At 45.0% G+C, this 20,355-nt stretch overlaps 10 protein-coding genes; 3 read left to right on the top strand and 7 right to left on the bottom strand.

The window, feature by feature from the left end:
* Positions 1-301: 301 nt before the first annotated feature.
* GSBLH_T00001670001 (uncharacterized protein) lies at positions 302-1,091 on the bottom strand (the record flags this gene model as incomplete). XM_013040099.1 has 4 exons in its annotated part: positions 972-1,091; positions 861-940; positions 479-828; positions 302-448 (listed from the first exon to the last, which is right to left on the bottom strand). Exons 3-4 carry the CDS (start codon positions 560-562, stop codon positions 302-304), a joined length of 231 nt encoding a protein of 76 aa, XP_012895553.1. The 5' UTR covers positions 563-828; positions 861-940; positions 972-1,091.
* A 122-nt stretch (positions 1,092-1,213) lies between these two features.
* On the top strand, positions 1,214-2,280 carry GSBLH_T00001669001 (uncharacterized protein). XM_013040098.1 has 5 exons: positions 1,214-1,256; positions 1,288-1,361; positions 1,393-1,491; positions 1,522-1,660; positions 1,691-2,280. The coding sequence occupies exons 1-5, from the start codon at positions 1,229-1,231 to the stop codon at positions 2,257-2,259; spliced, it is 909 nt and encodes a 302-aa protein (XP_012895552.1). The 5' UTR covers positions 1,214-1,228; the 3' UTR covers positions 2,260-2,280.
* A 198-nt stretch (positions 2,281-2,478) lies between these two features.
* GSBLH_T00006305001 (uncharacterized protein) lies at positions 2,479-2,824 on the bottom strand (the record flags this gene model as incomplete). The annotated part of the gene is made up of 2 exons (XM_013040097.1): positions 2,479-2,723; positions 2,755-2,824. 2 exons carry the CDS (start codon positions 2,822-2,824, stop codon positions 2,479-2,481), a joined length of 315 nt encoding a protein of 104 aa, XP_012895551.1.
* A 2,166-nt stretch (positions 2,825-4,990) lies between these two features.
* GSBLH_T00001668001 (uncharacterized protein) lies at positions 4,991-6,701 on the bottom strand (the record flags this gene model as incomplete). XM_013040096.1 has 3 exons in its annotated part: positions 6,428-6,701; positions 5,567-6,397; positions 4,991-5,533 (listed from the first exon to the last, which is right to left on the bottom strand). The coding sequence occupies exons 1-3, from the start codon at positions 6,476-6,478 to the stop codon at positions 4,991-4,993; spliced, it is 1,425 nt and encodes a 474-aa protein (XP_012895550.1). The 5' UTR covers positions 6,479-6,701.
* An 85-nt stretch (positions 6,702-6,786) lies between these two features.
* GSBLH_T00001667001 (uncharacterized protein) lies at positions 6,787-7,362 on the bottom strand (the record flags this gene model as incomplete). XM_013040095.1 has 4 exons in its annotated part: positions 6,787-6,885; positions 6,918-7,047; positions 7,083-7,250; positions 7,282-7,362. 4 exons carry the CDS (start codon positions 7,360-7,362, stop codon positions 6,794-6,796), a joined length of 471 nt encoding a protein of 156 aa, XP_012895549.1. The 3' UTR covers positions 6,787-6,793.
* A 2,192-nt stretch (positions 7,363-9,554) lies between these two features.
* GSBLH_T00001666001 (uncharacterized protein) lies at positions 9,555-12,975 on the top strand (the record flags this gene model as incomplete). XM_013040094.1 has 1 exon in its annotated part: positions 9,555-12,975. One exon carries the CDS (start codon positions 9,555-9,557, stop codon positions 12,945-12,947), a length of 3,393 nt encoding a protein of 1,130 aa, XP_012895548.1. The 3' UTR covers positions 12,948-12,975.
* A 49-nt stretch (positions 12,976-13,024) lies between these two features.
* Positions 13,025-13,290, bottom strand: GSBLH_T00006304001 (uncharacterized protein; the record flags this gene model as incomplete). Its single annotated transcript, XM_013040093.1, has 2 exons — positions 13,025-13,213; positions 13,246-13,290. The coding sequence occupies 2 exons, from the start codon at positions 13,288-13,290 to the stop codon at positions 13,025-13,027; spliced, it is 234 nt and encodes a 77-aa protein (XP_012895547.1).
* A 3,222-nt stretch (positions 13,291-16,512) lies between these two features.
* On the bottom strand, positions 16,513-17,824 carry GSBLH_T00001665001 (uncharacterized protein). XM_013040092.1 has 8 exons: positions 17,753-17,824; positions 17,588-17,724; positions 17,438-17,522; positions 17,082-17,406; positions 16,941-17,050; positions 16,773-16,911; positions 16,685-16,742; positions 16,513-16,653 (listed from the first exon to the last, which is right to left on the bottom strand). The coding sequence occupies exons 2-8, from the start codon at positions 17,628-17,630 to the stop codon at positions 16,526-16,528; spliced, it is 888 nt and encodes a 295-aa protein (XP_012895546.1). The 5' UTR covers positions 17,631-17,724; positions 17,753-17,824; the 3' UTR covers positions 16,513-16,525.
* An 11-nt stretch (positions 17,825-17,835) lies between these two features.
* Positions 17,836-18,221, bottom strand: GSBLH_T00001664001 (uncharacterized protein; the record flags this gene model as incomplete). Its single annotated transcript, XM_013040091.1, has 4 exons — positions 17,836-17,842; positions 17,880-18,015; positions 18,051-18,123; positions 18,153-18,221. The coding sequence occupies 4 exons, from the start codon at positions 18,219-18,221 to the stop codon at positions 17,836-17,838; spliced, it is 285 nt and encodes a 94-aa protein (XP_012895545.1).
* A 577-nt stretch (positions 18,222-18,798) lies between these two features.
* Positions 18,799-19,800, top strand: GSBLH_T00001663001 (uncharacterized protein; the record flags this gene model as incomplete). XM_013040090.1 has 4 exons in its annotated part: positions 18,799-18,863; positions 18,896-18,977; positions 19,013-19,090; positions 19,123-19,800. The coding sequence occupies 4 exons, from the start codon at positions 18,799-18,801 to the stop codon at positions 19,768-19,770; spliced, it is 873 nt and encodes a 290-aa protein (XP_012895544.1). The 3' UTR covers positions 19,771-19,800.
* Between the last annotated feature and the right edge of the window lie 555 nt (positions 19,801-20,355).

The raw sequence follows: 20,355 nt of genomic DNA, 5'->3' as shown, positions 1-20,355 counted from the left end.
GAGTGATCCTAATTGAATTACGATCCAACGTAACTCCACTCATTCCCGTGGGAATCCAACTCCCATGCAACGATTGCATTGTCAGTTTGATTATTGTAATTCTAGACAGATATTGCTTGTGCTTGAGACAGAAGTATACCCGGAAAAGTTATAATTTGATGAGTGTTGAATGGAAAAAGAAAGAGCAGCATTTGCAATCTTATATTGATTCTTTACAGCACATATATAGAACAATTGCAGCCAGCCATTTTCAAAAACTATCAAACCACAAAAAACGAACGATTTTCAACAAACAAAGCAACTATGCTTTCTGATTTTCCATTAGCGGCCTACAAATCGGGCAATACCAAGTTCCCTCAGGAATGGAATCCAACCCGACACACCGCAGATGAAACCATTTTATGGTACAATTATCATTATCACACCCAATCATCTCTCCATACGAAGGCTACAACTAACAGGATTCTACTGACCCTACTTTACCACATGTACAATACGTTTGAGACTCTTCTGCAGCAGCAGCAGCAGCAGCAGCAGCGGCGGCAATAGCTGGATCTGTCATAATTGCTTCTTCCTTTTGCTTCTTCTTTGAGTTCCGTAGCTCCGCATTCTTCGCTAGTTCTGCTTGCGATTCTTCGATTGCTTTCCTTTCGTCTCCAAATTCATCGATCTTGTTTGACAAACGAGCGATGGCATTGTCCATTAACCGAGTGATTCTCTGAGATATTTGAACTTTCTCCTCCGAGACGGCAATTGCCTCTCCCGTCTTTTCCTTGAACTTTAAAAACAAATAGTCCTTTGAAAGCAGTTCATCAACGTTGTCAATGCCTACACATCACACATCTCAGAAGAGAACAAACTGCTCGCTTTCACTCTCTCCTCCGCAGTATCCAACAGCTGGGTTTTAAGCTCCTCGATTTCCTGAAGAAGAGATGTGTACCTCTATGGTCGTACAAAGAAAGAGCGTTTACCTCGTCGAGCTGCTGAATAAGCTCAAGATCTCGCTTTATTTCTTTTGAATCATCTCCGATCTTTTCTAAATACTCTTCCAAAAAGGAATTCAAGTTTTTTGGAAGGTCAGAGCACTCCATACTCACAGAAAACTAAATCAAAGATTTTGAAATAACACGATCTGATTGGTCTAGAGAAATAGGGCATCCAATCAATTACCGGGGCGGATTTTATGGTTCCTTCCTCTAATAATCCTTTTTCACAAATTATTGTAGACATGAGCGAAAATAAGGTTATTGTCCTGGGTAACAAGCTGTTGTGCTATGTAACCTCTAGGTCTGCCCTTCAGTTGTGATGATAGTGCTCTTTATGACTATTTTCAGGAGTGCGGTGAGATCACTGATAGCCGTGTAGGTGTTTGGCTGGGTAGTTATTATTCAGGTGATGGTGAACAGAGAAAACAAGAAATCGCGTGGTTTTGGTTTTGTTACGTTCGCCTCTGAGGCTGCTTTCAACAATGCTCTTGAGAAAAACGGAGCTGTATGATCGTGGTTTGTGGTTGATGGTCAGGAGTTCGATGGTCGCACCATTAAGGTGGAGAAGGCCACGGAGCGCCCTAAGCGTGATCAGAAGGAGAATAAGGATCGTCCTCAGCATGAGCAGGCTGCTCCCAAGGAATTCATCGACACGAACAAGATTATCATCACCAGTACGATTCGGATCATGGTTTAATGGAAAGGTTTGGCTTGGAGCGTGAACGATGATTCTCTCCGCCAGGCGTTCAGCAAGTATGGTAACTTGGAAGAGTGCACCGTGCTGAAGGATCGTCAGAGCGGAAAGAGCCGTGGCCGTGGAATCGTCCGCTTCGCTACGGAGGAGGCGATGAAGAAGGCGATCGAGGAAATGAACGGAACCGAGCTGGAGGGCCGTGCGATCGCGGTGCGACAGTTCTTACCGAAGTCGCAGATGGCGGAGAAGGCCAAGGAAGAGGGAGCCAAGGCGGAAGAGCCCAAGGCGGAAGAGCCCAAGGCGGAAGAAGCCAAGGCGGAAGAAGCCAAGGCGGAGGAGGAGCCCAAGGAAGAGGAGGCTAAGGAAGAGGCCAAGGAAGAGGCTAAGGAGGAGGAGAAGCCCAAGGAAGAGGAAAAGATGAAGGTGGAGGAGGAGCCTAAGGAAGAGGAGAAGCCCAAGGAAGAGGAAAAGCCCAAGGAGGAGAAGCCTAAGGAGGAGAAGAAGTCCAAAAAGGAAAAGAAGGAAAAGAAGGCGAAGAAGGAAAAGAAAGAAAAGAAATCCAAGAAGGAGAGCAAGTAAATGTTTGTCTAGTTCGTTTAATTTTGGTTCGTTTCTATGATAATTTGCTCTGTTTCTTAGAACAATGATCCCAATCTTCATCTAGTGGTTGTATGTGCTAGGAGTACACGATTCATTCCCTCAACCCATTGATAAGAACGATAAAGCAATCCATCTTTAGAAAGCTCGCACACACTTTTGCAATTCAGCTCATTACAACAAACAACACGACCAAACAAACTACAAATCCTCAGCCTGGAACTGAGAATCATCCACATCCTTCAACTCCTCCTTTGCTGCCTGACGAGCTAGTCTTCGCTGCTTTTTCAACTTCAAATCCTTGATCATTCGCTTCATCGCATCAATAATATCCTCAGGACCAGAATAATAGAACTGATATCGCTCAATATTAGGATTCGACACAATATCATAGTTCACAGATCCATCAGGGTTGATAAAGTAAAGACGGGGGAAATACGAACCATCTATGAATTAGAACAAGTACAGAGCAATTACCCATCTTAAATGTATCATCCTGAGGCTCCTCTCCATTCGGGCAGCTAATCATCACGAATTTCTTTGACATTTTAATCAAAGGAATATCATCCCTGCAATATCTCCCAATTGTACGGCATGATTCACACCACTCACGGTGAATTAACACAACTCCTGGTCTCTTTGATTCTTTGATCTCCTTCATTCCTTCTTCGTAGCTTCTCCATCGAATATACTCTCCAAAATATCCACCCAGCCCATTAGATAGAACCACAGCAAAAACAAAAGACTAGTACGTTATTCTACTTCTCAAGAAATACTAGCAAAATTAGGCTAGAAAGTTTGGTCATTTTTCTATTATTTGCCAAAAGTGACTTAACGTTCAAAACGGTTATTGTGCAGAAATAGCGTGTTGGAATACAAACAAGTCAGAATGATAAATATGAATGAAAGAAAGAAAAGAAACGCAGGAAAGCCTTCTCTAATAGTGGGAGTAACCTACAATAAAAGAGATAATAATAAACATGCTTCTTCGATCCAAACTACCTCGGCGAGGAGAGAAACGTGAATCGTGCGAATCTCTAAACGACTCAGAGCCGTGCGTTGGATGAGACGGATGTTTATTGTATGCATCTCTAGAAAATCGCGCATCTCTTGACCCGTGTCGAGAAAAACTCCTCGACCGTGGTGAAGATCTCGAATAGCTTCGATTTCTGCTTCGACTTCGACTTCGACTTCGACTTCGACTTCGAGATGGTGAATGTGAATGTGAGTAGCTTTGATATGAATAAGAATGGTTCCGACTTCGACTTCGACTTTGGCTCCGACTTCTGCTTCGACTTCTGCTTCGACTTTGGCTTCTGCTTCTGCTCCGCGAGTTGGGTCGTTTCTCATAGGAATCCGAACGTTCTCCGCTCGATCTCGACCGTTTCCTTCGCCGTTCCATCGAATTCGATCGACTTCTCGACCGCCGTTCCATCGAATTCCTCGCATTCTCCGCGGGGAAGATAAGCTCTCCCTCGCCCACGTCCTCCTCTCCGTACTCGCGCGGCTTCTCGTCGACCGCTGCAAACAATTCGCCCGCTTCGTACTTCGCCATCAGGTCAATCAAATCTTCGTCGAAACGCCCGGTCCCGCCCTTCGGCTTCCGGACTCGCAGCTCTGCGCGCTCCACCGGAGTGTACGGTTTGACGCCTAGATTGCGGTGCTCTTCGTAGAGTTCGCTCAGCAAACCACCGGCTGGCCATCGGGGATCATGTGCTAATGATGTGGGTCGAGGTGGCTGAGGGGGTGCAGGAGGCGAGGAAACAGTGTTTCCAGCGATGATTTCACGGAATCGCTGGATGGTGGAGGGAGAAAAACTAGAGAAAAGCGGGGCTCGAACCCTACAGGCGGTGAACGTCCCAGAGATCCACGAGCTGATGGAGCTTCTCGGGAAGGAAAGAAGGAGAACGGACAATCCCGTAAAGCATTAGGTCGATGTAGCTTTTGATGCAGTCAGAAAGGCCTAGATGGGTAGGAGAGGTCAATGAAGAGCATGGTACCCGGATAGGTTCTGTGGCCGGCGGCAACGAGATCGTTGACTAAATAGAGAACGACGATCTTCTCTGAAAAGGTTGTGAGCGAGCAGAACTTCTGATATAACAAACGACAAATGGAGTATCCTTTTTGGGGAAATAGAGGCAGCAAGCACTTCCGGGTTTCGGAGATACTCCTTGCAGAACCTTTTATTATACATCCAAATAACACACACCTTTTAATTGCTCCAAGTAACGAGATATTCTTTCCAAATCCTCTCTTGACAACTCGGAATCTATGTCTGAATGTTACTATGGGCAAAAATGTAAAACTGCGCGTCTATTGTGAAAAGGACAGTAAATCCTTACCATTTGTATTTCTTCATCTTTGGATAGATGATTTTTCAAGCAAGCAAGGTGAAAACAAAAGTAATCACACCCTCTACCCAAATATGCAAAACTTGACAATGCATTGGGCAATTCCTACCATTTCATACTCTAAGAAATAGAATAAACTTGCTCACGATAAGCATTCTCAACATCATCGCCTCCCCTAGCGATATTCTCACACACCGAGAGAATTCCTTCCCTAAGAGCGATATCTGAGGGTGGTAGCGCAGGAGGCGGAAGATTCATTTTCAAAAAAACAAAATGTGTACAAGTAAATACGAACACTCGCGGTATCTCCATTCCAAACCAGCGCAGTGGCAGTGGCAGCAGCAGCAGCGGCAGGGCTAGGTTTACCAGCTGAGGAAGTCCTCCTCGATGGGGGTTCCGGCCTGGAGTTCCTCGGCCTCTTCTCCGAAGTCTTCTTCTTCTTCTTCTTCCTGCACGGGCTTCTTGGCGGGCTTCTTCGCCGCCTTCTTCTTCGGACGCTCTTCTTCCTCTTCCTCCTCTTCTTCCACCACCTTGCGAGCCGCCTTCTTCACGGGCTTCTTCTTCTTGGGTCGCTCTTCTTCCTCTTCCTCTTCCTCGTCGTCGTCATAGCGCGACGCCTTCTTCGCGGGCTTCTTCTTGGGACGCGGACGCTCCTCTTCCTCCTCGTCCTCGTCGTCATCATAGCGCGACGCCTTCTTCTTTCTGGGCTTGTAATCATCCTCGTCGTCCTCGTCATCATAGCGTGAAGCCTTCTTCTTTCTCGGTCTGTAATCGTCGTCGTCGTCATCGTCATAGCGCGACGCCTTCTTCTTTCTCGGCCTGTAATCATCGTCATCGCTGCTCTCGCGGAATCGCATCCGATCGGGCTGCGACCGATTGCCCATCACGCCTCTCCGCTTCGGTCTCTACGCCTCACCCGTGCTTCCTTCTCTCCCTACTCCCACCTCCGTGATCACTTCATCGTCGAACTCCGACTCCGACTCTTCCTCCTCCTCCGACACCGCGTCGTCGTGGAAGTTGCTCGCCACCATCTGCACGCGCCGCGGCACGCGCTTCCCCACCTTCGCCTTGATTATTTTGAACAGCTCCACCGCCGACGCGCGCTTCTCCGGCTCCGGCGTCAGCATTCGCTTCAGCAGATCCACCAGCTCGGCGGAGTAGCGATGGCGCGGCGGGATCGTGTACTTGGCGCCCAGAATGGCCAGCTTGCTCGCGTTGAGGAACGGCTGCTTGAGGAACATCAGCGTGTACAGAATGCAGCCCAGCGCCCAGATGTCCGTCTTCGGCGTGATCTCGCTCACTCCGAAGAAGTCCACCATCTCGGGCGCGCGGTACATCTGCGTCGTGTACTTCTCGATCTGCTCTTCCTCGCGGTCCACGTCGTCCTTCGTCGCCAGCTTCACCGTGCCGAACACCACCGACCCGAAATCGATCAGCTTCCAACGACCGTCCTTCCCCTGCATCACGTTCTCCAGCTTCAGATCGCGGTGCACCAGAGGAGGGTTCTGCTTGTGCATGAAGCCGATCGCGTTCACCAGATCGTACATCATCTCCCAAATGTCCTGCTCGGGAAGGTACTTCTTGTCCTTCTCCAGCACCTTCAGGTAGTCGAACAGACCGATCGGACACAGCTCCATCAGCTCACGAGCCTCCCAGCCGCCGGGAGCCTTGCGCTTCTGCAGAGCGTAGATTTTCGCAATGTTCGGGTGGTCGCGCACAATACGCAGCACCTTGAACTCCTTATCCAACAGCTTCTCCATCTCGGGGGTCTACCATCACACCAAACACGCTCCTCTTACCTTGCAATCCATTCTCTTGAGCACGTACTCCTTGTACGTGTCCTCGTCCATCGCCTGGTACACAATAGCGTAACCTCCCTGTCCCAACTTCTTTTTCAACTGAATCACACGGTGACCCATCTTTAATCTTCCCAAAATCTGGGGCTGAGCAGTTTGCTTATTCTCGGTGGCCGGAGCGGGTTTACTCACGTAAGCCCTTCTTGCGGGCTTCTGGTCCTTGTTTCCCAAAATTCCTTCCTTCAAACGGAGCATTCTAGCTAATACCCTTTCGAAAACAAACCAAAATGAATAAGAAGAACATCTTCCCACTATTTGGGACCAATCCACTCAAAAGGCCCCAATTCTGAAACAAACACAGAAAAACCACTATTCTCTAAGATACATCAATGCTGACTGTCCTGTTTTCTTCAAAGCGATCTTGACGAACGATGGAACGATCGGAGGCGCTGTCGGGGCTGCTACAACTCATGAAACCCTTCCTGTTTCTCACTGGTTGTTTCATTTTTCTTTCCAAAAAGCGAATAGAAGACGATGGCGACGACGATCAGCACAACGAGAATAAAAACGAGGCCCATGATAATCTTGTCCGTCATCATTCGAACCAGATAGGTGCGAATCAGCTAAACATATTAGTAGAGTGCAGAACGATGCAAACCTGCTCCGATCGTTTTAGTTGATTATCAATATCCTGCACATTCCCCTTCATTCCTCCAATCTGGTCAGTTTGGTTCGCTAAAGTTTCTGTTGTCTCCAACGCCACTTGCTTTGTTTCGTGGAGCAATAGGAGCGTGTTCTTAGCTGCATCAATCGTCTTTCCTTGGGTCTATTCCTTGTCATTATACAGTATTGCGTACCTGCAATGCATGCTGAATCAGCATATCTCCTCCTTCGACACCATCGGTCTTCCCTTCGCCAAATAGATCCTTGCGTTCCATCGATTGGAATTGGAATTTCAGGTCCGACTGCAGCACTTTGATTCGCTCAGAAAATGCAGTCTTTTTCTAGCAATCATACAAACGCTGTATTTGCACATTTAGATAATTAAATTGAGACTCTCGCGGAAGCTTCTTGATTTGTACAGCCAAAGCATCCAAATTATCTTTTGCTTCGTTCATCTACAACTCAGCGCAAAACAATGCAAATACAAGTTTTCTTGACTCGACCAACAGCGTTCTCTTGTCGTCGAGCGATGTATCCTGTGTGATTTGCCGATAGGCACTTTCGGCTTTGGAAAGCACATCTTCGACGTCATTGACCCATCCATCAACTGCTGCCATGATTTACTGGTTGATTATGAATGAGTTAGCGGAGTATTCAAATGATTTCTAAAGCAAAATTTACCCCATAATATTGGAATTCCATTAAAACTAGGTTATTGTAGTAATAACAATAACAAATATAGAGTTCGACTCTCAAGTATTCCGTATGCTTAATCCGTAATTTGTGATCAATTATAATATCCAAATCCATAAAGTACCTTGATGGAATTGAAGTAATGGCTTGTAAGGGTTGGTTACCCAGTAAATTCGACATGTAATTCATTATGTAGCATAAATTGATTAGTATTGTTTTAATACTAATCTCCCATTATATTAATGGTTAGTTAGACACATTCGCGGTTAATTTGTGAATCTTGGTAATGATGATGAAAATAGAATAGTCTATTAATGAGGGTCAGCACGTGTATTTTATTAGTATTATTGAGTAATTATAAAGTATTTAATTTTTAATTGTAGTTACAGTATCTGCCCAGTGCGTTTTGGGTAATTGTGGAGAGAGTACAAATAAAGTGAGTCGGCACTTACGAGATGATAGGCTGTCAGCTACCGTATTAAATGATGAAGAATCAACCATTTATAACGGTGGTGTTGTAACAGCTTCTCATATTGGATTGCATTCTTCCAACTATGATGAAAGATTTATATACGCCATGGATGGGTCAACTTCCAACAAGTATTACGTTGAAGATGCTGATGTTGCTGCGGGAACAGTGAACGTTTGGGTACAGTGGGCATCCATAGGTAATGTGCCTGTTGTCTACAATCGTTTGCGCTTTTATACTGGAAGTGAAGACAATCGCCGCCCACGATATTTGTCTGTACAGGCTAGTCATGGAAATGACATATGGGATGTATTATGGGAATCTTCATCTGTGAGTTTGTCTGCTAGCGATAACTACTTTTCCTTCGAAAATGATGAAGCTTACCCGATATACAGAATCTACATGGGACGTCCATCATCCCAAGGTGTGGAAGTGAGAGAGTTGGGTCTGAGTTGGACATATATTCCAAATTGGTCTACTCTGCGTGGTAGCTTTACTGCTTCACATGAAGGGTATTATTCTGGTGAATATGATGAGCGCTATACGAAGGCGTTCGATGGGAATAAGCAAACCAAATTTACGGCTATGGGTACGGATAATGGACCGGAGAGCGAGGGTGTGTGGGTTCAAATGCAGGCGAATAATGAAAAGCGCTATGTGTTTAACTACATTTCTTTCTATGCTGGAAATGAAGGTAATCGTCGTCCTCATAACATCACGGTTCTTGCATCGAATGGAGACAACATTTGGACTGTGCTGAGTACCAAAACGTTTTCTTGGTCTAGCAGTAATGGCTGGAATTATCATGAAGACTGGTCTTTTGAGAATACTGAGGCGTATAACATTTATCGTATTCGATGCCTAGAATCAGGATCGAATGATATTGAAATTGCGGAAGTTACTTTGAGTAATGCTTTGGTGGCTGATGTTCCTGTTCCTGCTATTGGAGGAACCGTTATTGCATCTCATGTTGGTTTTTATGACTCTTCCTATGATGAACGTTATTACCTTGCCGTGGACAAAAACTCGAACACAAAGTTGACTCTATTGGATTCATCAGTTGCGAGTGGAGAATCATCTTTCTGGCTTCAGTGGACACCGTTCAATCCAGATGGTGAGATAATTAACCACGTTCAATTCTATGCTGGTAATACTCGAAGACGTCGTCCTGAAAACGTGACAATTACAGCTTCTAATGATGGATCTCTTTGGAACTCTCTTGACTCGCATACTCTCTCTTGGCAGTATCAGGACGGTTATGGTCAGGTTCATGAATGGGATTTTGACAATTATCAGCGATATGCGATGTATCGAGTGTATTTCTCAAAGTCGGAAAGCGAGGGAATTGAAGTTGCCGAACTCACTTTGAGTTATATTGCACCTCCTACTACCATTCCTCCTACAACTTTGCCTCCAACAACCGTAATTCCTACTACTGAGGTTCCTACCACTGAGGCTCCTACCACTGAACTTCCTACTACTCTGCCACCTACTGTTCTTCCACCAACTACTTTGCCTCCCACCGCTGAGATACCTACCACTCTGCCTCCTACCACCGTAATTCCTACTACTGAGGTTCCTACTACTGAGGTTCCTACCACTGAAGCTCCCACTACTTTGCCTCCCACTGCTGAGGTTCCTACCACTGAAGCTCCCACTACTTTGCCTCCCACTACTTTGCCTCCCACTGCTGAGGTTCCTACTACTGAGGTTCCTACTACTGAGGTTCCTACTACTGAGGTTCCTACTACTGAGGTTCCTACTACTGAGGTTCCTACTACTGAAGCTCCTACTTTGCCTCCTACTACTGAGGTTCCTACCACTGAAGCTCCCACTTTGCCTCCTACTACTGAGGTTCCTACCACTGAAGCTCCCACTACTTTGCCTCCCACTGCTGAGGTTCCTACTACTGAGGTTCCTACTACTGAGGTTCCTACTACTGAAGCTCCTACTTTGCCTCCTACTACTGAGGTTCCTACCACTGAAGCTCCTACTTTGCCTCCTACTACTGAGGTTCCTACTACTGAAGCTCCTACCACTGAGGTTCCTACTACTGAGGTTCCTACTACTGAGATTCCTACCACCGAACTTCCCACTACTTTGCCTACCACTACTTTGCCTACCACTACTTTGCCTACCACTGAGGTTCCTACCACCGTAGTTCCCACTGCTGAGGTTCCTACTACTGAGGCTCCTACTACTGAGGTTCCTACCACCGAACTTCCCACTACTGAGGTTCCTACCACTGAAGCTCCCACTACTTTGCCTACCACTACTTTGCCTCCCACCGCTGACTGTCCTACTACTGAGGCTCCTACCACTGAAGGTCCTACCACTGAACTTCCTACTACTCTGCCACCTACTGTTCTTCCACCAACCACTTTGCCGCCTACTACTGAGTTACCTACCACCCTTCCACCTACCACTCTGCCTCCTACAACTTTGCCACCTACCACTCTGCCTCCTACAACTCTGCCTCCTACAACTCTACCACCTACCACTCTGCCTCCTACAACTCTTCCACCAACCACCGAACCTCCTACCACTGAGATTCCTACCACTGAGATTCCTACCACCGAGCCTCCTACTACACCAGCACCTATTACGTGTCCTGCTAACAGTGATGTTCCTGAAAGTGTAGTTGGAACGATCCTCTATGTTTCTTGTGGAGCAGGTTTCATTGGTCAGGTTAAGTGGACTTGTTCGGCTCCTGAGGGCTATGGAGTGTGGGTGAAGAATTCCGAAGATTGCATCCCGCAGATTCCTCCTGAAGGCAAGATCTATATTCCATTCTTGATTACTTGTCATAACGTGAACAATTACTGGACGGATGACGTTCTGAGTGCAGTGCGCCAGGCGTACGCGAATGTATTGAGTATTAGTGCGCAGTACATTCAGCTTTGGGAGAAAAAGGAAGCATATCGAAGACTCTTGGATACTCTCACGGCCTATGGTCAGATCGAAGCCACTCCCGAAGAGGAGCCGCAGCTTCTTGTTGCCTTGGTGAGTTCTACTGCTCAGGTCGATGCCCAGTTAAAGATTATGGATCCTACGATGTTCCCGGCTGAGTACTACACAACTCTTGACGAGCATCCAGCTGTCCCCACTCTATTGCCTACGACTCTTCCTCCCACTACGTTGCCTCCCACTACATTGCCTCCTACAACTCTTCCTCCAACAACATTACCTCCAACTTCCATTCCTACAATTTCTCCCACTACGATAGTTCCCACCGCTCCACTTGTTTGCACCAGTGGATTCGTCGAGGTTACCTTCTCTTCAGTGTCGGGTAGCTCCGCCTGCCAAATTCGTGTCTCGGATATCACGGGTAAATCGAACGGATTGTTACTGATTAATGGTCTGGAAACAAAGAAGAAGTATTGTTTGAACCCTGGTTATTACTATGTGGGTTGTGAAGATACTGCGGTGGTCAACGTCAACTATGACTCGTTTGATAAAGACTTCTCCTTGCAGGTGCCGGCTCTTTCTGTAGTACTGGCTATTTCGGATACAGAGAGTCCTTACACCACTGTGCCGGAAGCTCACACTCGTCCCGACTTCGATAAGAGCAAGCCTCTTAGCGGTAAACCCGCTTATCCTGCTGATCCTACGGATCACAAATCGGATTATACTTGCGATCAGAGTGGCTATTTGCGTTATCTCAACGCATGGCCAGAAACCATGAAGTGCACATCGCGCGATGTGACAACGACCGAGTTCCAGACCCGTTTGGAGTACTTCATCGATTCGTGCGAGAAGATTCACGACTGGAATCTCCGCGGTCGTTATGATTTCGAGTTTACTTTCTATGCGGATTGGGATCCAATGGAGTTCGAAGAGCTGACGACCACGAAGCAGCGCTACACGGGAGTGAAAGCCCATGTTCCGTTCACGGTCCCCGTGTATAACAACTCGAATTGGCGATATCTGATGCCCTCTTCGGATCCTTGTGACGATGTTTTCGAGGGCAGAGAAAATCATCTCCGTGAACTGGTCTGCAAGCCTCAGAATTGCTCCGTTTCTTGGGCTTTTGCCGTGACCAACTCGATCGAGTACGCGATCAAGAAGCTGTATCTGGACACCTACGATCAGCTGGTGGAAGTGGCGCTCTCTGCGCAGGAGCTGATTGATTGCGTGGGCAAGGAGCACGATATGGAGGGCAAGGTGTGCGATGGTCTGCCTATTGCGTGGGGATTCGATTATGCGTTCGAGAACGGAATCGCCTTCCGTCAGTACTATCCTCAGACTGGTACTGAGAATCAGTGCCAGTTTGTACCGGACGAGCAGAAGTACCATATTGCCGGTTATGAGAAGCCTCATGTGTACAACAAGCTGGGACTGTTTGAGCTGGTGATGAAGGGTCCCACGGCGGTGTCGATGGGTCTGGACCCTGAGTATTTCCAGTACTACCGCAATGATCGTGCTGAAGGCCCGTACTTCACCAATGCTTACTGGAGACCTTCTGTGTATGGTGTGGTTGTGGAGTATTTGCAGTATGCTGTGGAAGGAGCCCCTGAGTTTGCTGAGTGGCCCTATTTTGCTGTTGAGTCGAGACTGCGTGCTTGTGACTCGTTTGTGTATCGTCTCCCCATCCGCGAGACGACGTCTGATGCGAATATTGCTGGTATTGCTGGATTTGCTATCCGTCCTGTGGTGAATGAACTCTTGCCTACTCCTCAACCCCCTGCTATCGAATAAGTCAGTATATAGGTTCTTGGGAAGCAAAGGCTTGTTTGTGTGTAAAAAAAACATATGAAACGATGGTAATAAACAGATTAGCCAATACGGAATACAAGAAAAGAATAGTCGCCGATCGAAAAGTGAATGAAACAATTTCGGTCATGGGTAATATAGGATCCAAATTCTTTTCCAACAACAACATGCCATACTCCTCCTTTCAGGGAGTCGAGCTGACATTTGATGTGTTTTGCGATATCTTTCTCAACGGAATACAAAGACATCGCCTATCCTTGAAAATAATGAATAGAAAAAGTACGGTTTTCGCTAGTTCAAGAACCTCGTTTTGGAGCGTCTCTGTCATCTCTACCGATTTAAATACTATTTTTTGAGAAGCTATTTCGTGACTTGTAAACATACTAGAATAAATAGAGAAAATAATGAGCAATACTTCATTTTTTTCATCCTATGGCAGTTCGGATCTATCTAAACACGGATGACGGTCAATATCCTGTCGATATTTGCCTGGATTCATCTGTTAGTCGCTTAAAGGAGACAATTCGTGTAGCATTAAACTGCAAGTTGAAATAGTAGGCAGTTTATTACATCCCCACATATCTGCAGTGTATATATTTTGATGAGAGAAATATAAGGAATGAAAACAAATCCTTAAGCGAATTAGGGATCCAGCAAGGCTCCTTACTCGATTTTTGTGTCGACAACGAACTAGTAGAACTGTGTTGTTCAATCAATAGCAAACGAGTGGAATTTCGCCATTCAGAGCGTTGCTTAGTATCTTTGTTTTGTCAGGATTTCTCATTTGTAATTGTCAGTCCATTTCCTGTCAGTATAGAGTCTTGCAAGGAATGGTATTCGATTTGGTCATAAGCAGTCCATTCTGTTATCTTATCACGGAATTCATCTTCAGGATAGATATCAAATATGTTTTTATCCACTTTTCCATCATTTGCTACATGCAGAAGTAGAACTCGAAATCGTGGACTATATTGGAGTGAAAAACGATCTCCCTGTGTATGCATGCTGTAGTCCTGGAAAGAAATGGGTGAATCTTCACTTCGGAGGGTCGTTCACGGACCAGATGACTGTGGATGATTCACTGGAGGGTAGTGGTTTAGAAGAGTGTATTTTGGAAGCCGTTTCCGTAATGAAGCGATCGAGTTTAGTGAGCAATAGAGTCTGTATGAAGTATCAAAGGAAAACTTGAGAATACGGAATGTGGAGGCAAACGAGTTTGAAATCAAACTTCATTTCCTTGTCTCGGATTCGATCGTCGAGATTCCTTTTGCATCCACTTTACAGGACCGCTTTAAGGATGCTACACTCGCCACTTCCCATTTCGCACGAGAGCCGTTAAGCTACACAGAACATGATTCGTCAATGCTTTTTAGATGGCTTGGGAAAGACAGTTCGTTTACCAAAATCCCGATGCATTCCGTGTTGCTCTCGAATGTAATCACGCATACCCACACTTCTGCTCAAATCGCCATCCATTCTCCAGTGTTTTCGTTAGCCAATGCTTTATTTGTAAGCATATTACCCATCGTTTGATTTGAAGGGAGAGGAAGAATACGACTACACAGAGGAAGTTGATGTTTCGTTTCTCCGATCTGTTCCTTCGTTTGATGAGTGGGTAAAGAGGGAGGGGCGGACCGCAATTCAACCGATTTTTTTCGATTTCAGCAGGCTTTTCATTCTTCCTGCCATAGAATGCATTGATCCATCGATGTCTGAAATCGACTACATGCTTTCCTTGCTGGCGATGCCCTATTCGTTCGTACTAAAACGCGTGGAATTGCGATTTGCTGACAAGACAATTTGCCTTACAGATTCTCCGTCGAGCGATTCATCAGAAAGTGATCGCTGTTTGTTGTGGGACGTTCACTCTGTGCAGATGACTTGTGCTTGCATTCTTTTTGTTTTGAATGATAGATGAAATCACTTCATCCCAAGCTTTGCTCGATTTCCTGGCTCTACTGAGTAGTAATAACTCGTTAAATATGGATGATATTAATATTACCCAACAACTCATCAAGAAGATTGTGATCTCTGGTACAAAGTAACCTTTCAATGGATGATTAATAGACTCGATTTCTGATTTTCAAGGAGTGATTTCGGAAGACCTTCTTCATTCTCAAGATTATGTATTTAGTTTCAGTGAGATTTCCATTCCTTGTTACTTGTTCGGATTGCTGTTGATTGATTAGTTGAGCTATTCATGAGCGATTACCAAAACCTCGAAATTCTTGTCCATAACCAGAGTTATGTTGATGATATTGAAATCGAATTTGAACGTAGGAACAAGAGGATTGAGTTGTTCATTTAGTAAATGAAACTCATGTTGCTCAATATCGTGAAGTGATCGAGAAGGCAGCTACTTTAAATCGCCATATCCACACAAGTTTGAATGGAAAGCGATTATCATCATCATCATCATCATCATCTTCTTCTTCTTCTCCTCGTCCTTATTCTTCTTCCACACAATGTGAGACCGACTTCACGAAAACCGAAATGTTGGAATCGTTTTTCAACGAAATAGCGGGCAAGGAATCGAAGAACGCAGTGAACATGAAGGATTTTAGCAGTGTTTATTCTGCGATCAATGGTGAAATGAGTTCCGCAATGATGATTCGAGATGATCAAGTGGAACCGGATGTGGAATCCTTCCGATGTTACTATATTTCTTGTGATGTGAGGATTAGGGATAAAACGAGGAGCACATGGATGTGATTTATTGTTGAAAAAGTTGAAAGAGAGTTGCAAGGAAGTGAAGCATTTAATTTTGGAAGGGAATCAGTTTAAATGCAGCCAACAAATCGAATGTGCTCAGCAAATCACGAGAGCGAATCTTCCTTGTCTGACCTCGCTAACTCTCTGCTATGACAATTATTCGACCTTCTTAAGTGAGATACTGGCGAAGCAGAAGCTTGATCTTTTATATCTGCGTGTATCGGATGCAATCATCGACCAAGACGATGCGATAGCGCTCCAGAACTATTTATCGAGAAAAGACTGTCCCTTGCAAAGACTGGTTTTAGAGAGTATAGGTTTGATGGCTTTGTAATATATAGATATTCCGCTGTCTCGATTTCTTTCGGTATCCTTTGTTGAGCTTCTTGAAAAAAGTCGATATAGTTATCGTTTATCGAGTATTCTTTGGAGTGGATTGGGTGATTTTCAGATTGTGGCTTTGATGTGAGTGGAAAACCTGGTTTCGCAAAGGAATCTGTCGACTCAGCGAAGTGTACAGGATCAAAGAACACACTCAATGAATGAAAGGTCTATCCTCACGAAGTCGCAATCCGAACTGAATCACGAGCACTATACAAATCTCTTCAAATACTGCAATCTGTAAGCCTTTATTTCAAATGTATTGTCCAAACGAATCCTTCATTTTTCCTTTTTTCAAATACCCTTTTATCCGAATCCAATATCCCAATTATCTTCCTCTACCTTAGAAATATAAAAAAAAGTCCTTTTATCCTAAAACTAGAAACATCTCCACAACCTTTTCTCCCTCATCATGTAATATCGTCAAACAACCATTGTTTCCATGAACAAACACACAACCATCACATGATCTACGCACATTTATTCTGTTTGGGCTCCCATTTCTGGTATTCCCAATTCTCAATCCAATGGCAAACTGTCTCCGCATTGGGACGATACTTCTTTTCCTTGAAACAGTCTCCAATCAAATAGCGGACTTCTACAAATGGCTATCGCATGCGTTCGCCTACCTTTTGGAAGACTTCGATCGATAGTAGGTCTCAGTCCGTGGCGAATATCTCTAAAGAACTACGTATAAAGCGAGCGTAGGACGCGAACTCGTTCCTGCGTGACTCCCTTCATGCAATAATCCCAAAAGCAAGTCTTTCCAGTCATGATCTCGTCGATCACACATCCCAGAGAGTAGATATCGATTGTTTGTGTCACTTTTTGCCCCATAATCAGCTCGGGTGCCATGCTAGTCTCGAGTCTTCTCCAAATCCCTACAACATCGGCGAACCAGCGAACGTCACAATAAGCGAGACCGGCTGCATCGAACGAGCCAGCCCAAAATCAGCGATCTTGACATGTCCGTTTTTGATCAGGATGTTATCCAGCTAGTTTTCAATCCTCCCGTCTGCACCGTACTTTTATATCGCGATGCACAAAGCCGCAGGAATGGATGTACGCGATTCCCCTCGCGATCTCCAGAATGAAGTTGTACTTCTCTTGCGCACTCAGGGGAGGCAATTGCGGCGATCGCTGCGTTGTGAGCTTCGTCAGCGAGCAGTCTGCGAGCTCGGTGATGAGCACAGGATAGCCCTGGGGACTTGTCGTCACTCCATAGAGCTTCAGACAGTTGGGATGGTCCAGTCTCTTCTGGATGTCCACCTCGCGATCAAAGTAGACCTTGTCGCTCTGCGACAACTGCTGCTTCCACACCTTCACAGCGACTTCTTCGTTATTATAGATGCTACCCATGAGGCCAAAGCCATTCCGCTCACCCCTTGTACACAGCGGCGTAGGATCCTTGGCCAAGCAAGGTGCTTGTGAGACGGATATCTTCCCATTTAAGATTGGGATTGAACTCTACACATCACGAACTCAAAGTTTATGGGAACTTGAGCTCCTAAATCATAAGGTTAATAAATTACCAAACCTACACCACGGGAGGCTCCTGAACCACTTCTGGAGCATCCGATGTTGAAACTTCTTCCTCGGCTGGGTATTCGTAAGGATTGCCCTGGAGCTTATCCACAAGATCACGCATGGCCTCAACAAAAGAAGAATCCTATATGAAATAGCCACAAAATAAATACAGGTGTCCAGTTTTGGAAATAATCCGTATTTACCATTCCATCTTCCCCGACCATAGAATGGTTCAATTTTTGAAGATCTGAGATTAAAATCTATGTAGTAATCCTACTTTCATTCTTCTTGACCAACATTAACAAAGGTCTCTTGTCTAAAAAGTAATGAAGTGAAACGAGGAGCGATCCAGGAATAATATAGTCCTTTCCGTTATAGGGAACACGGATATATATTCCAAAAAAGGCAGAATGACCATATTCTTTATGCATTACTAAAAAGAGTGAAACAAGACAAGATAGCCTATACCCTCTTGATATGAGCATATCATAAGAGTTTGCTGGCAAAGCAAATTATAAATATCCTTCCCTAACTTCTTTCCCTATGTTGAGAAGTACGTACGAAATCTACCTTCTTAGCACCTAGAGCTACTGCCTTTTTGTAAAACTGTTCAAATAAAACTCTTTGACTTGGAGGCATTAAAATAAAATGTAACAGGATGAACAACCAAACTGAATTTAACTTGATCTTTTTGCTGATTTTTCTTTTTTCTAAGAAAATAGAAACTATGTAGAATCGTTATTGCGGAGCAAAATCCTATTTCCTTGTTTACTAGAAATTGAAGCGAATATAGCATTGATGCAGTTAAAAAGAATCAGTCTATGGTAAGGATTGGACTTTCATATTCATATATGGGAAGCAAGTTTGAGGAGAAGTGACATAACAAACTAATCGTGAACCTTCATGATAAAAATAGCTATTGAAACTTTAGAAGTGCTGAGAAATCGTTTTCTCCTTTTCGATTTCACGCAGTTGATATGAGAGATAATTATATACATAACTATAAGAAATTGCTTCCACATATTACAACCAAAACCATTTTTAAATGCTGTACGAATCTCTTGGTTATATGTGATCAACCTCAAGCAAAACATCGATTCAACATTCGAATGAGACAACTCAAACAGTTTCCATGAATCAGACGTATCAATCGATTTCGATATGCTGTTTCATACAAATCTGCGAGGCGCATGTCGTCCCATGAGAGAGAGTTTCAATGATAATGTCCGACATACACCTCACCACCAGAAATTCATTTGATCACATAATATTGGTTCATTCGTATTCTTGTTCGGATTGCTTTATATATATAGCGAAATGGAGCGTTTCTGTATTTGCAAGACCCCCGTCTATTCTACTCGTTGCCTGGCTACTAAGCCTATTCCTTCTTACATTGTATTTGACTGTCCTATGTAGTTCTAATTTGTTAGGAGAAGATCAAGGAACTGGCTGCTACTGTCAAGTATGGCTGCTGCACCAAGTTTGTTATTAACGGAAAGCCGGTTTGCGTAGGTGTTCCAACCTTTGGATAAGAGTCTAGTGCTGCGAGTGCGAGAAGTACTCCAAGATGACCATTACTGACTCCACCTTTGAGGAAACCTGCGAGGGAGCTATTGAGAACGGTTTTGCCGTTGTTGATGGAAAGAAGGTGAAGGTTATGCGTATTTGGGAGTTCTGCCACTTCACCTATGTGGTCAGCTACGTGATCATTTGTGACTGTGCTGAGGCTGCTGCTGCCCCTGCTGCTGCCCCTGCTGCTGAGAAGAAGGAAGAGGAGGAAGAGGAAGAGGAGGAAGAGGATCTGTTCGGAGATGACGACGACGAGGAGGACGAGGAGGCCGCTGCTGCCATGGAGGCGAAGCTGCGCGCTGAGGCTGAGAAGAAGAAGGCCGCGAAGGAGGCGAACAAGAAGGTGGAGAAGTCTCTGCTGGTGATCAACATCAAGCCCTACGACGAGGAGACGGATCTGAAGGCTCTGTTCGAGAAGATCCGCGCCACCGAGGTCAAGGGATGCAAGTGGAGCGAGACCTGCAACATCGAGCCTCTGGCCTATGGACTGTGCTTCCTGCAGATTTCCTGCGTGATTGAGGATGATGTCTGCTCTGAGGATGATGTCATCGATGCCATTATGCAGTTCGAGAATGACGTGCAGTCCACTGAGACCGCTTCGTTCAACAAGATTTCTTAAGTTTTAAGTTGTTGGGCTTCAGACTACCTCTTCTTGTTTGTTGAAAATCGTAGCTTAGGAGTGGAGGAGACGAAGGAGTCTCACTCTATTTATAGCACCGGGCGAAAGAAGGGAACCCAATTGAGGCCAAAAATAGTTTTATGCTCTCATTAAGTCAGCGGGTTCTACCGAGAGCCGTTGTCTCCACACTATCTCGTGAGAGTCCTGGACTTTTCAAGCAAATCCCTCGTTTCACACCTCTTGATAAATATCGTACTTTCTTTATATTTTCATTCAAGGCCCAGCCAGACCTCAAATAGTGCGACGTTTTATTGCTTCTTCAGTAAATTCAGATCGAATTGGTACTTAGTTCTGTTTCTTAACGAGCTTAGGGAGTGAACCAATTTTAGAAAATCCGGAGAATGGAAAAGAAGCGCAAAAAGTTGAAGTCCCAAGTAAAGGTGCTCAACCTAAGGGGTTTGATGATAAGACTTATCTTTATTATGCGATGGTATGTGTTTCATAGTATTTTTGAAGTGTAGAGTAGTTTTTCGCAAGGGAATTATCATATGTCTCAAGCCTGTCTCCGGCAAATAAAGGATCGTA

The sequence above is a fragment of the Blastocystis hominis genome (assembly GCF_000151665.1).
Source record: "Blastocystis hominis, Singapore isolate B (sub-type 7) whole genome shotgun sequence assembly, scaffold_13".
Classification (NCBI taxonomy): Eukaryota; class Bigyra; order Opalinata; family Blastocystidae; genus Blastocystis; species Blastocystis hominis.
This window is presented reverse-complemented; position numbering and strand designations above follow the sequence as displayed.

Excerpts from the sequence above, each read along its gene's own strand:
- GSBLH_T00001669001 (XM_013040098.1), top strand. The coding sequence starts at position 1,229 with ATGAGCGAAAATAAGGTTATTGTCCTGG. Across the intron at positions 1,492-1,521 it reads CTCTTGAGAAAAACGGAGCT|GAGTTCGATGGTCGCACCAT; the intron begins GTATGATCGTGG and ends GTTGATGGTCAG. Across the intron at positions 1,661-1,690 it reads GAACAAGATTATCATCACCA|GTTTGGCTTGGAGCGTGAAC; the intron begins GTACGATTCGGA and ends TTTAATGGAAAG.
- GSBLH_T00001665001 (XM_013040092.1), bottom strand. The coding sequence starts at position 17,630 with ATGCTCCAGAAGTGGTTCAGGAGCCTCCCGTGGTGTAGGTTTG. Across the intron at positions 17,051-17,081 it reads TTGTGCATCGCGATATAAAA|CTGGATAACATCCTGATCAA; the intron begins GTACGGTGCAGA and ends ATTGAAAACTAG. Across the intron at positions 16,654-16,684 it reads CGATCGAAGTCTTCCAAAAG|AAGTCCGCTATTTGATTGGA; the intron begins GTAGGCGAACGC and ends AGCCATTTGTAG.